The sequence below is a fragment of the Sceloporus occidentalis genome, unplaced genomic scaffold (assembly GCF_023333645.1).
Source record: "Sceloporus occidentalis isolate IW3139 unplaced genomic scaffold, rSceOcc1.0.p SCAF_1, whole genome shotgun sequence".
Classification (NCBI taxonomy): domain Eukaryota; kingdom Metazoa; phylum Chordata; class Lepidosauria; order Squamata; family Phrynosomatidae; genus Sceloporus; species Sceloporus occidentalis.
In genome coordinates this window covers 320,399,541-320,413,485 of record NW_028316981.1, presented here as the reverse complement: position 1 = coordinate 320,413,485, position 13,945 = coordinate 320,399,541, and the positions used below count along the sequence as shown (strand labels likewise).

Here is a 13,945-nt window from a genome sequence, read left to right as displayed (position 1 = left end):
TCACTGGAAGCGCCTGTGATTTTCTTGTGGGGGGAATCAGAGCCTTCTGGCCCCAGACGTGCCTTCTGGCCCCCAGACCCACCGGCCGAGGAGGGCAGAGAGAGTTGAGGCAGCCCATCAGGGTCATCTCTTTTATTGACAGAATGCAAAAATGTAAATTTAGTCCATAGAGGAGGGGAAGATAGGAGGAAAGAGAGAACCTCGCTACATCCATTTTGGTGCCTCCAGTTGCAAAATAGCTCTTGCACCCATGGAGGGGCAGTCGCAGGGGAGTCCCTGACGAGAGCCCCCCCATAGCCATCCATGTGGGAGACGACTAATTCAGGAGGGAGGTCTCTACACCCCACAGAAATTGGGGAAGGGGAGAGGAGCCCTCCTTGGCACCTGTCCTCCTGCTGCACCTGATGGGCAGAGGCCTATTTCAGTCCAGGAGCGGGGAAATCATGCAACAAGGAGAAGAATGGACCCACACACATTCATACACACACAGACAGCCCTTCCTCTTCTTTGGCTGCAGCCCCTGTCTGTTGCCGGACCCCTGAGGGACCTCGGACCCCTGTCACCTCAGAGGTTGAGGGAGTTGGTGCTAGGCAGCTGGGAGATGTAGGAGGCCAGGAGTGGGTTGGTGGGCAGCACCTTGATGGGCAGGTCCCAGCTGAGGGTGTCCACCTCCACCTGCTCTGTCCCCGTCCAGCCGGCGGCATCCGATGAGGTCGGACCCTTGGTGGTCACCTCCTCCTCCCGGGACGTCACAAACTCAAAGTGCAGCCTCCACTTGAGGGTCACTGCAAGGAAGGTTGGGGGGACGGGAAGGAGAAGAGGCCTTCAGTAGGGGAAGCGGGCAGGGGATGGAGTGGGGGGCTCTGGCCCCTTCTGGAATTCCACTGCCAGAGAGACTGCTGGTCAGGTTGCACTGCCAGGGAACCTGCTGACCACTTGCACTGCCAGTGAACCTGCTGGTCAGTTACACTGACAGTGAACCTGCTGACCAGTTGCACTACCAGGGAGACTGCTGAGCAGTTGCACTGCCAGGGAACCTGCTGGTCAGCTGCTGCCTTCTGGCATGGAGCAAACAGGGATTGGCAGAGCCAGAGGGGGACACTGAAGCCGGCCAGCCCAACTTGCCCCGCTGTGCCACCCCTAGGACCCCTCTCCAGGACAGGGTGGGCATCTCCCAGGCCAGTAGTTCTCAACCTTCTTAACGTCACGGCCGTTTAATACAGTTCCTCATGTTGGGGTTAGCCCCAACTGTAAAATTAACCCATGCTTCTTCATTAGCATGCGTTTTCCGACAGTCTTAGGTGACCCCTGTGAATAACCTACAGGTTGAGAACCGCTGTCGCAGGAGGTATGCTGGCCTGGATGCCCCTGGCATGGCAATGTGGATGGGGGGGCATGTCTGCAGGAGGAAGGGGGTCCTGGTGGGACCACTCACCGATGTTGGTGCTGAAGCCCGGGGCAGAGCTGAGTGGGATGGGGAGGCTGAAGCTGGTGCGGGCGGTGTGGAGGCAGGACTCCTGGTGCCGGGCGTGAGTGCTAAAGGAGGTGGGTGGCCCCCGGCGCCGCTGGAAGCCTTCCTGGACGCGCTCCTCCGTCTGCAGGCTGACCAAGTACTGCGGCCGAAGGGGAGGGAGGGAGAGAAAGGGGAGTGGGCTGAGCCGGATCCCAGAAAGACCTTTCTCCCAAAGACCACCGCTGGCTCCACAAAACCCCCTCCTCACCTGCAGGCAAGGGATGTCCCCCTCGGAGAAGTTGAAGGTCCCGACCACGTCCTCCCCGATCTTGTAGGCCGTCTTGAAAATGCAGAATGTCCCCACTTTGCCACGGGAGTTGCTGATATTGTATAAGTCTGGGGGAGAGGGGTGCAAAGGAGACAGTTATGGGGATCCCAATAGCCAGGATTGGGGGAGGGCAAGCAAGAAGAATCCCCTCGTCTGGAAATGAAGTTTTGGCATGTCTTGCAGGTCATGTACCTTCAACATGAAAGCCAGGCTCTCCTGCAATGGGGGTGCCAATGAAGGAGCTGCCAATCTGGCCTGTGGTTTCTCCAGCATTTGCACAAAGGGCATTTGCAGGACTGAATCCCAAATACAGAGCCGGTCTGGTGGGTCTGGGGTGGGGCGCATTTCAGGACCCAAAGGGTCTGCAGCCATGGCTCCTTCTTCCTCCTGGAGAGAAGTGACCAGTGGGGTGTCCAGTGGGGCTCTGTCCTGGGCCCAGTTTGCTGTTCAACATCTTTATCAATGACTTGGGTGAAGGAATAGAGGGCATGCTTATCAAATTTGCAGATGACAACAAATTAGGAGGAATAGCTAATACTCAAGAGGACAGGATCAAAATTCAAAATGACCTCAATAGATCAGAAAGCTGGGCCAAAGCTAACAAAATGAACTTCAACACAGAGAAATGTTAAGGTTGAAAAAATAAAATGCACAGATATAGGATTATGGGGGACACCTGGTTTAAGGAGACTACATGTGAAAGGGATCTTGGAGTCCTAGCAGACAAGAAGTTGAACATGAGTCAACAGTGTGATGCGGAAGCTAAAAAGGCCAATGCAATTTTAGGCTGCATCAATAGATGTATAATGTCTAGATCAAGAGAAGTCATAGTGCCACTCTATTCTGCTCTGGTCAGGCCCCACCTGGAATAATCCTGTCTCGAGTTCTGGGCAAAACAGTTCAGAAAGGATGTGGAGAAACTGGAGCCATGTGTCCAAAGGAGGGTGGCTGAAATGGTGAAGGGCTTGGAAACCATGAAGCCCTCTGAGGAGAGACTGAGGGAACTGCTGGGGATGTTTAGCTGGAGAAGAGAAGGTTAAGGGGTGATATGAGAGCCTTGTTTAAATATTTGAAGGAATATCATATTGAGGAGGGAGCAAGCTTGTTTTCTGCTGCTCCAGAGACTAGGACCCAAAGGAGCAATGGATGCAAGCTCCAGAAAAAGAGATTCCAGCTCAACATTTGGAGGAACCTCCTAACAGTAAGAGCTGTTTGACAGTAGAACACATTCCCTTGGAGATTTTGGTGGAGTCTCCTTCTTTGGATGTCTTTAAACAGAGGCTGGATGGCCATCTGTCGGGTATGCTTTGATTGTGAGTCCCTGCATGGCAGAATGGGGTTGGACTGGATGGTCTTTGTAGTTTCTTCCAACTTTATGAATCTATGAGGGCCATGGTGACCCTTAGCTTAACAGGAACATGTTCCTTGGAGCCTGTGGCAGGGAAGGAGCCAGGTGTCCAAGGGAGGCAGTGTTGGCGTGAGTCGCGATGTGGGTCAGAACAAATGTGGGGGCCAAATTGGTGGGCATTAAGGAAGAGTGGGGGCAAGGAATGACTTACGGAGGCTCCGCCGGGAGGTGGCTGCCATCAGCAGTTCCGTAGCCAGGTCCGCCAGCTGGGAGCCCTTCTTGGCGGCCCCTTCTTCCTCGTCCAGGAAGGGATTGGAAGGGGCCACGGTGGCAACGGCGTCGGCCTCCTGGGGGAACTGGTAGTCCTTGAGCCCTATGGGGAGTTGGGGTGGGGGAGTGTTAGTGACCTGGCCCCCCTGCCCCATCCCATGAAGCGGCCGCCTTGCCCTTACTCACCATGCAACACCAACACCCGGAAGGGGACCCGGAGCAGCTTGATGGGGGAGTTGACCCGCTGGCAGCCGATGGTCAGCTTGTAAACATACTTGACTGCCTGGCCGCGGAAGGAGGGGGGGCCATCCATGGGCAGCGTCTCGCAGTAGGAGTCTGGAAGGCATGAAAGGGGACACAGGTGGACACCGGCCAGAGGGCACTTCATAGAAGAGTTGGAAGAGACCCCAAGGGCCATCCAGTCCAACCCCACTCTGCCACACAGGAACTCTCCATCAAAGCATCACTTTGCCCTTTGATCCCTGGGCAAAGCTGCCACTGGACAGTTGGGGCAGCCCCCATGGAACCCCTTATACCCCACAGGGATAGGCTGCAGGGATTGCCCCCCAAAAGCCTGCCTTATCCTTCCCAATTATGGGTGGGGGGAAATGGCATGACCTGGGGCAGGGGGCTTGACTCAGACAGGTCCAGGGGGTAAATGGGGAAGGGTCTGGAAACCATGCCCTATGAGGAAAGGCTTGGGGAGCTGGGGATGTTTAGCCTGGAGAAGAAACGGTTAAGAGGTGATATGAGAGCCCTGTTTAAATATTTGAAGGGTGTCATATTGAGGAGGGAGCAAGCTTGTTTTCTGCTGATCCAGAGAACAGGACCCAGAACAATGCAAGCTACAGGAAAAGAGATTCCAGCTCAACATCGGGAGGAACATCCTGAGAGTAAGGGCTGTCCGACAGTGGAACACACTCCTTCCTCGGAGTGTAGTGGAGTCTCCTTCCTTGGAGGTCTTTAAGCAGAGGCTAGATGGCCATCTGCTGGGGATGCTTTGATTTGGATTTCCTGCATGGCAGAATGGGGTTGGACTGGATGGCCTTTGCGGTCTCTTCCAGCTCTATGATTCTAAGAGGAGGAAAAGAGAATAACAACTCAGAGGGAAGTTGGCAGAGGACAGCCCTGTTTAAGTATTTGAAGGGATGTCATATTGAGGAGGGAGCAAGCTTGTTTTCTGATTCTTTGATTGTGATTTCCTGCGTGGCAGAATGGGGTTGGACTGGATGACCCTTGGGGTCTCTTCCAACTCTATGGTTCTATGAAATGGGCACGTGGGTCGGTGGGTGCCTCAGGAAGCCCCCTGGCCAATTCACAGGCTTGCCTAATCCCTTGCCACCCACCAACCTTAGCTGGCAAGTTCCCAAGAGCACTTCTCAGTTGGGGGAACATTCAGGGCCTCTTCCTCTTCTCTCTCTCAGGCTAGCATCTGAACTCCAGTGGGGCCCAAGGGATGCAACCGCAAGTTAGGGGGGTACCACTTGCACGATACTTTTCAGGGGTCATCCAGCTGGGTACATCCATGCCTGAGGGTCTGCCTTGGAAAAGAGGGATACTCTTGCACCCCAGAAGGCAGGCAGGCAGGCATCCTGAATCAAACCTGAAGTGTCCATATTGAGTTGGGGCTGTGCCTCCCATTCCACAGAGACCAACAACCAACATACGTTGGTGGTGTGACCATGCCCGACCTTTCTACCAGATGTGCCCCCTCCCTGTCACCATCATGCCCCAGGAGGAGGAAGAAAGGGGGTACAGTGGGGAGAGAGAAGGGCTCAGGTAAATTCTTACAGGTTTTGGACTCGCCCGGGTCCAGCCGCAAGTCGCAGAAGAGGATCTTTGGTGGGGTGGAGAGGATACACTGACCACGCTCCCCTGCAAAAGCAAAGCAAGACCCGGCATTGGCACAGACCCAGGGCCCACTCCCCCACTTCCATGCCCACACGCCTATGGCAGCTGGGGGGGTCTTTTCCTGCCCAGATGCCCACATAGCTGGGGGAGACGCCTGCTTGTGTACAGCCTCACCTCTGTTGGGGACAAAGACGGTCTCATTCTCCGCCTGAACGTCGTGGCGGCTGTCCTCCGGTGGGGGCAGCGCCACCCGGCTCTCGCTGGCATGGAACTGGCAGTGGATCTGAGCGCTGGCCCAGGCAAGCATTTCACTGGAGGGGGAAGAGGGAGATCAAGAGGGCAGGCCATGGGCAATTGAGGCCGGAAGGAACTAATACCCCAGAGGACAGTGACCAGTGGGGTGTCCAGTGGGGCTCTGTCCTGGGCCCAGTTTGCTAGTCAACATCTTTATCAATGACTTGGATGAAGGAATTGGGGGCATGCTTATCAAATTTGCAGATGACACCAAACTAGGAAGAATAGCTAATACTCCAGAGGACAGGATCAAGATTCAAAATGGCCTGAATAGACTCAAAAGCTGGGCCAAAGCTAACAAAATGAAATTCAACACGGAGAAATGTAAGGTATTGCACTTAGGGCAGAAAAATAAAATGCACAGATATAGGATTATGGGGGACACCTGGCTGAATGAAACTACGTCTGAAAAGGATCAGGGAGTCCATGTAGACCACAAGTTGAACATGAGTTAACAGTGTGATGCGGCAGCTAAAAAGGTCAACACAATTGCAGGCAGCATCAATAGAAGTATAATGTCTATAGAATAGAATCATAGAATCATATAATTGGAAAAAGAGACCCCCCCCAAAAGGGCCCTGATCCAGTCCAACCCCATTTCTGAAATGCAGGAACTCACAACCATAGAATCCTAGAATCCTAGAGTGGAAGAGGCCCCAAGAAGGGCCCCGGTCCAGTCCAAGGCCCCTCTTCTGCCATGCAGGAGCCCTCCATCAAAGCGGCTCCTGAGAAAGATGGCCATCCAGCCTCTGCTTAAAACACCCAAGGAAGGGGAGTCTACTAAAATCTTCAACGCAGTATATTCCACTGTGGAAGAGTCCTTACTGCCAGAAAGCTCCTCCTAATGTTGAGCTGGAATCTATTTCCCTGTACTTTGCAACCATTGTTCTGGATCCTTTTCATAGAAAGTATTGTTGCAACAAATACAGTGCACCCGCACCATACGCGGGCACGCCATACATGGCCTTGAGCATACGCGCTCAAGCCGCAGCGCACGCGCGGGGCGGCGCGTCCCATTCAACTGAATGGGCGCGTGTGCCCGTTGTGCCCCACGCATGCCCGCGCCACCGCGCACGAGCCCCATTGTTTCCAATGGGGCTCGAGCATAGGCGGAATTCGCCTTATGCGGAGGGATCTGGAACGGATCCCCCGCGTAAGGCGAGGACGGACTGTATCCCCATCCTATACCTGTGCATTTGGTTTTTGTTAGCCTAAATCAGGGGTCGGCAACCCCTGGCCCACGGGTCACATCCAGCCCAGCAAGGCGGCAGGACCAGCCCCAGCACGGTCCCGCCGCCGCCGCGCCAATTCCCTGTTGGGGCCGAATTTTGCCATGGTTGCGGGCCGGGTGGCGCTCCTCCTCCTCCTCCACCTCCTCCGCGTGCTCCCACAGCGGCCACCCACCTCCTCCTCCCCCACCTCCTTTTTTTGGGCGCTGCGCGGCTGTGCAGTCTGCCCTCTTCCCCCTCCTCCGCGGCCCACCTACCTCCTCCTCCTCCTCTTCCTCCTCGCTGGGCTGCAGGCACTTCTGCTGGCCCTGCGTGCGCCCTTGCAGAGCCGTGCGCAGGGCTAATGAGGAGGACTTCCTCCTCCTGAGTCTGGGACTGAACAGCCCGCCCCTTCTCCAGGCCAGAGCCTGTGAGAGCTGGCAGGGGGTGGGGCTGTTCCAGCCCCAGTCTGCCCCCATTGGCCAGCCAGGCTCCGGAGGAGGAGCTCCTCTTCTGTTGGGCCGGGCTGCAGCCAGAGGGCAAAGGAAAGGGCCATTTCCTTTACCCTTTTTTGGTGCCAGGGAGGAGGAGGATGAAGAGGAGGAGGATGAAGAGGTGGAGGATGAAGAGGAGGAGGATGAAGAGGTGGAGGATGAAGAGGAGGAGGATGAGGATGAAGAGGAGGAGGATGAAGAGGAGGAGGAGGAGGATGAAAAGGTGGAGGATGAAGAGGTGGAGGATGAAGAGGAGGAGGAGGAGGATGAAGAGGAGGAGATGGGTGCCCATTTACAGTATTTATTTTGGTTAAGTGTGTTTTTAAACTGCATTTTTTCCAATATTTATTTTAATTAAGTGTGTTTTTAAACTGCATTTTTTCCAGTATTCTGCCTTAACCATGATAGTGGTGGTGGTGATGATGATGATATGAGTCAGCTTGAGAGGCATGCAGGCACTGTTTCTGAAGCCAAGAGAGTGTGACTTTCCAAAGTGCCTTTTCTGTGTGTTTTTGGTTCTTTAATGGTGATACTGATATCAGAAAGCCTCTGAGGCAAGGCCAATGTAAATTGCTGTGATTTTTACAAACCCATGCGCAGTGAAGAAAAACCACAGTCCCTTGACCAAGTACACACTTCTGAGAAGTACACTTGGTGCAAGAACTGTGAAACCACCTTGACATGTTCAATATGCATAGCCATGTTAAACCATGCTAAGTGTTAAACCCAAGGGGTTTGGTTATGGAATAAGCCTCTGAAATATGCAAGAGGCCATGTTAAGTAAAGCCATGTGAAATGCACAACTGTGCTGTTGTGTGTGTTTTGGAATGCAGGTTGGGGGTGTTTGGCCAGAAAGGGACCGAGGAGGAGAGGGCGGGCACACGCCTCCTCCTCCCCGCGGGGCTTCGATGGAAGCTCCGCCCCGATGTGTGGCTCCACCCCTGGAGGGTGGAAGCTCCGCCCTGGCATGCAGCCCCGCCCCAGAGGGTGGAAGCTCCACCCCCCAGCTTCGCCCCCCCCCCCCCCCGACTTGTCTGAGGGACAGCAACCCGGCCCCCGGCTCCAAAAGGTTGCCTACCCCTGGCCTAAATGTACCACTTTGCCTGTGTTCCTGTTGAGTTTCATCAGGCTCCTGTCCTGTCTTCCCAGTCTTCCCTGCCAGGTGTGCTCTGCCTGCAGAGTCCATAGGGACCCCCTCCGACCGTAAGGGAAGCCCAGGGTTTGAGAGCATTGGAGACTTCCTCCCAATTGGAGGCACTGCTGCTGATGGCAACTGCTTCCATCCATTTGATGGTGTTTCCATGTCTTCCAGACAGAGGCACTTTGCTAATTGAAGTATCAGGATGAGAGATGGGGCGGCCCTTAGGAAAAGGAGGGCACAAGGGGGGGGGGCACTATTTTGGTCCATGTTTTTCCAGAATCATGCTAAAATAAAATATTTCGTGCTGGCCAATTGGCCGTAATAAAGTTATTATTATTATTATTATTATTATTATTATAAAATATTTCATCATTTATTTCTTCCTTTTTTTCAATTTCTTCCAAATTGGAAAAAGGAAGAAGAAAATCAATCATGGGACATTTTATTTTCCATGGGCCTAAAATAAAATATTCCATAATTTTATTGATTTTCTTCCTTTTTTTCAATTTTTTTCTGGGTTTTTTGTCCCATTTTGCAATTTCCAAATTGGAAAAAGGAAGAACATGAATTAAGGAATATTTTATTTTAGCATGATTCAGGAAAAACATTGATAAAAAAGTTGTCCCCCCCCCCCCCCCCGCTAGTTCTTCCATGGCCCTTCACATCTCTGATCAGGGGGTGCTTTGTCAAATGCTCTGTTGCAATCTGGATATATGGCATCCACAGCATCCCTACCCTCCACTAAACCAGGGGCCTGTTGGGGACACAGATACACACTTAGCTTTGCAGCCGGCTTGTCCTTACAAAGCCCTGCCTGCCGCTCCTGCTGACCAGTGGATTGTCAGCAGCACAGATGCAGGCAGGCCCCAAGAGAGGATCCCTTCGGCTGCGTTTCTGCTTTTGGGTATTGCTAGTATTTCTGTTTGCTCCTCTCCCTTCTCTGGCTCCTTGCCTGTTCTCCAGCATTTCTCAAAGAAAGGATGGCAACTGGTTCTGCAGGATGTCCGCAAGCGGAGCTGGGGATGTTTAGCTAGGATTAGTGGCGGTCAAGAGGTGACATGACAGCCCTGTTTAAGTACTTGTAGGCCTTTCACAATTAAGACTGGAGCAAGCTTGCTTTCTGCTGCTCCAGAGAACAGGACCCAGAGCAATGGAATCAAATGAGAGGGAAAGAGAGTCCACCAAAATGGTGAAGGGCCTGGAAACCATGAAGCCCTATGAGGAAAGGCTTAGGGAGATGCTGGGTCTGTTTGAAGGGATGCCATACTGAGGAGGGAGCAAGACTCTTTTCTGCTGCTCCAGAGAACAGGACCCAGAGCAATGGATGCAAACCACAGGGAAAGAGAGTCCAGCTCAACATCAGGAGGAACTTCCAGACAGAAAGGGCTGTTTGACAGGGGAACACATTGCTCCCTCGAAGCGTAGTGGAGTCTCCCTCCTTGGAGGTCTTTAAGCAGAGGCTGGATGGCCATCTCTCTCAGGGAGGGCTTTGATCAGGAGTTCCCGCATGGCAGAAATGGTTTGTATGGCCCTTGTTGGGGTCTCTATGAATTTAGACTATGGAGGGACTAATGGCTCCTTTGGCGGACCTTGGAACAGCGCTTCTTTCAATGCCATCTTTGGCCTCATCTGCTGCAGCATCACAGCTCTGGCTCATGGCCAAATTATGACCAGTAATAGTAGAATAGCATCACAGGGTTGGAAGGGACCCCACCTGTCCCAAAGGGTCAGGGACACAGGAGGGACATTAGCGGTCACTGGCCAAAGTGGCTGGAGTGGCTCTCCGGACAGGGGTCAAGAGGAAGAGCAAAGGGCCACTCAGCCAGGGCCCCTCCCTCCCAACTCTTTGGTTCTATGCTTCTGTAAAGAATCACAGGAGAATTACTTGTCCATAGAGAATCATAGGAGAATATTTGCCCATTAGATGCATAGTGTTGTTATAACGTATCAAGGGGAACGACTTGGAGGCACACAACCACAACTACAGAATAACAACAATAATAATGTTGTATAGTATGTATAGTGTTGTTACAGTGTGCATAATGGTAACAACTTCCAGGCACACAACAACTAAACAACAACAACAATAATAACCTTGTTATTATGATCATGTAGATGTGTGTCTTCAAGTCATTTTCACAATACACAACAAATACATAATAATAACAATAATAATAATAATGTTGTATAGTGTGTATAGTGGAAACAAATTGAAGATGATGACAACAACAACAAAACAACAGGGACAATAACAATATTGTTGTATAGCATGTATAGTTTTATTATAGTGTGCAATAATGGGGATGACTTGAAGGTATACAACAACTAAACAACAACAACAATAATGTTAATTATTATTATTATGTAGTTGTGTGTCTTCAAGTTTTTCTCACTTTACACAACAAATACATAGTAACAACAACAACAACAACAATAATGTTTTTATATAGTATGAATAGTGTTGTTGTCGCAGAGGTTCCCAAACTTTTTTCCCTCATAGACCATGTTCAACATTTTACTGGTTTCGGTGGGCCTCCTGCTGCTACGTTTCGACCCTATTCCCAAAACCCGTCAAGTCTCCCATGGAGCCCTGGGGCCCAGCTGGACACTTTGGGAATCAGAGTATAGTGCGTAGAGTGGAAATGAACTGAAGACGACGACAACAACAACAGCAACAATAACAATATTGTTGTATAGCAGGTATAGTGTTGTTACAGCGTGTATAGGGTTAGGGTTGGCTTTGAAGGCACACAACAACAACAACATAACAACAACAACAACAACAACAATGTTGTTCTTATTGTATAGTGTGTGTCCTCTCCATTGACGCCCCCTTGTCGTGGGGGAGAGGCTTGCGCACCCTAATGAAGTTGTGAGCGGTGGTATAATAGCCACCTATGGGGCCTCCCATGCCAGACAGGTCACAACCGAAGGGTCTGACCAAGAGCGCCAAAGGGCAGGATGGGCTCTCTAGCCTTATGGCCACCATCCTAGGAGAAGGAAAACTCTGATCCCAAACCCGGGCGGATGGTGCTCATCTAACCCTGCAAGGTCAACCCTCTCGGAGAAGGAAACTCTAATCAAACCTACGACCCGAGGACCTCACTGCCACTGTCCATGCTTGTCAAGGCCTCAGCAGACGAACCTCTGGTTTAAAGGGTGAGGCCAGTTCTGTGCACGCTGCGCTCCACCAGAAAAATCCATTGCACAGGCTCAAAGGACACATCCAATCTCCGAAAAAGCCCTGTAGCGATAGGCGAGGGACGAAACGGCAGGTGTAAAGATGCACTGGAAGCCACAGACCCAACCCTGCATGCAGGCGGTTCAGGACTTTGGTCGCTCGAGACGGACCGGGGATGATAGTCTTGTTCGGCAGCCTTTTTTAAGGAGAGCACTGCTTGCTCCATATGGAGAGAGGCCTAGAAAAGGTGGCCTAAAGAAAGCTCATCCCCAACAACCCGGTTGGCTAGCCGCGGCCAACGGGCATCTTCTGATGCGGTCAAACAAAGACAAAGAGACAAAGGCACACACCAGCCTCCAAAGGTGCAAACAGAGTAACGCTTGCATGCTGGAATTCTGCAGACAGTGGACGTCCTGAGCGCCGTTCTGCTCCAATCGCCCATGAACTGTCATGACTTAACATCGACATTGCTGCTCTTAGTGAAGTTCATCTCCACAAGGAAGGCAGCCTTCAAGAACACAGTGCCAGCTACACACTCTATTGGTCTGGCAAACCCAACAGTGAAAAACATCTTTCAGGTGTAGGCTTCATGAAACATGGGTCACCTATTGCCAACACCTTTGGCTCCTTGAACGCTTTCACCAGCGCTGTTTACACACAATTCTAAACACACACTGGACCGACTATGTGACAAATGTTGCTGTCCTTGAAAAGCAGGGATCGCCAGCATTGAGGCCATGCTATTGAGGACGCAGCTGCGCTGGGCAGGACACCTTTCTAGGATGGAGGACCATCGCCTCCCCAAAATAGTATTCTACGGTGAACTCGCCACGGGTCAAGAGCGTAAGAGGGGCGCCCCAAAGAAGAGATACAAGGCCTCCCTGAAACAACATCTCAGGCTTGGCCAGATGGATCCCCAACAATGGTCCTCCCTGGCCTCGCATCGGGAGGCATGGAGACACACTGTCCATGACACTGCAGCCTCCTTCGAAAGTTCACAGCGAACGAGCCTCAAAGAGAGACGACAACGCAGAAAGAACCGCAACCGGAAACATCACCCAAGGAGACTTTCGGCTGTGCTTTCTGCAACCGGACCTGTTTGTCCCAAATTGGCCTTTTCAGTCACCAAGGCGCTGCTTGTAGAAAGCGAGGGATCAGGAGTCCTTCCTGAATCTTCGTTTGCGAAGCAAAGCCAGAGAGAGAGATAGTGTGTATAGCGAAGGCAATAACAGCAGCTTAACCACAACATGATTCTATTCTATTATGAACTGGTCATAATTGGACCGTGAGCCAGAGGCGTGATGCTGCAGCACACGAGGCCAATGCGATGCCTGGAGAACCGTGCCATTCCCAGCTCCACAAAGGGAGCCATTAGTCCCTCCATGTTCTAGAGTCATAGAAGAGTTGGAGGAGACTCCAGGAAGGGCCCTGGTCCAGTCCAAACCCCCATTTTCTGCCACGCAGGAACTTCCTGTCCAGGCTTTTGAGGGTTTCGGGTTACAACTCCCAGAATCCCTGGCTATTGGCCTGCACAGCTGAGGCTTCTGGGAAATGTAGTCCCAAAAAAAAAAAGAGAGAGAGAGAGAGAGAGGCCTTCTTCGTACCTGGAGGCCGAAGTGGCGTCCGGAGGGAGCGGGTTCCGAAGGGTCACTCGGCACTCCAGCGCCTCACCGGCCAGGAACACCGCACCCCGCAAGAGCGACGCCGAAACCTCGATCATGGCTGCAGCGGAAGAGTAGGCCCAAAACCGGAAGAAGTAAAGATAGGGGCTGTATGACCCAGGGGAGCGCGGGCGGCCTTCCCGACTCGGCGGGGGGAGGAGCCGCGTGGAGACTCCGCCCACCACTTCGGGAACACTGGGCTCTGGGATTCGCTGCCTGGATGAGACTCCGCCCACCACTTCGGCAAGGCTCGGTTCTTTCTGCCCGGCCGGGATTGGCTGCCTGTGTGGGCGGAGCCGCCTCGAGACTCCACCTCCTACGTCGCGAAGGCTCGGCTCTTTCTCCCGGCCAGGATGGGCTGCTTGGAGGTGAGGAGCCTGCTGGAGATCTTCGGGAAGACTCGGGTGTTTCCGGAACTAAATCGTCTGCGCTCGGGAGCGCAGGGGAGGAGCCTCCTGGAGACCTTCGGAAGGGCCTGAATCGTCTGTCCGCTGGACCACAGGAGAGGAGCCTCCTGGAGACCCCGCCCACCACTTCGCCTTCGGGAAAACTCGCCTCTTTCTGCCCTGCTGGGATTGGCAGCCTTGAGGAGGGGAAGAGCGCGGGACTTGATGGGAGGAGCCTACTGGAGGCCCCGCCTCCTCCTCCCCTTCCGCTCAATTGTTTGCGCAACTGAATCATCTGCGCGCTGGATCGCAGGGGAGGAGCCTCCTGGA

The 13,945-nt window shown here is 52.8% G+C and overlaps 1 protein-coding gene across 1 annotated transcript; it reads right to left on the bottom strand.

The window, feature by feature from the left end:
* Positions 1–117: 117 nt before the first annotated feature.
* On the bottom strand, positions 118–13,564 carry RGP1 (RGP1 partner of RAB6A GEF complex). Its single transcript, XM_089498762.1, has 8 exons — positions 13,173–13,564; positions 5,425–5,561; positions 5,191–5,274; positions 3,586–3,735; positions 3,341–3,502; positions 1,722–1,849; positions 1,436–1,613; positions 118–785 (listed from the first exon to the last, which is right to left on the bottom strand). Exons 1-8 carry the CDS (start codon positions 13,286–13,288, stop codon positions 565–567), a joined length of 1,176 nt encoding a protein of 391 aa, XP_089354888.1. The 5' UTR covers positions 13,289–13,564; the 3' UTR covers positions 118–564.
* Positions 13,565–13,945: the final 381 nt, after the last annotated feature.

Excerpts from the sequence above, each read along its gene's own strand:
- RGP1 (XM_089498762.1), bottom strand. The coding sequence starts at position 13,288 with ATGATCGAGGTTTCGGCGTCGCTCTTGCGGGGTGCGGTGTTCCTGGCC. Across the intron at positions 5,562-13,172 it reads GACGCCACTTCGGCCTCCAG|TGAAATGCTTGCCTGGGCCA; the intron begins GTACGAAGAAGG and ends TTCCCCCTCCAG. Across the intron at positions 1,614-1,721 it reads GGGACATCCCTTGCCTGCAG|TACTTGGTCAGCCTGCAGAC; the intron begins GTGAGGAGGGGG and ends CTTCGGCCGCAG.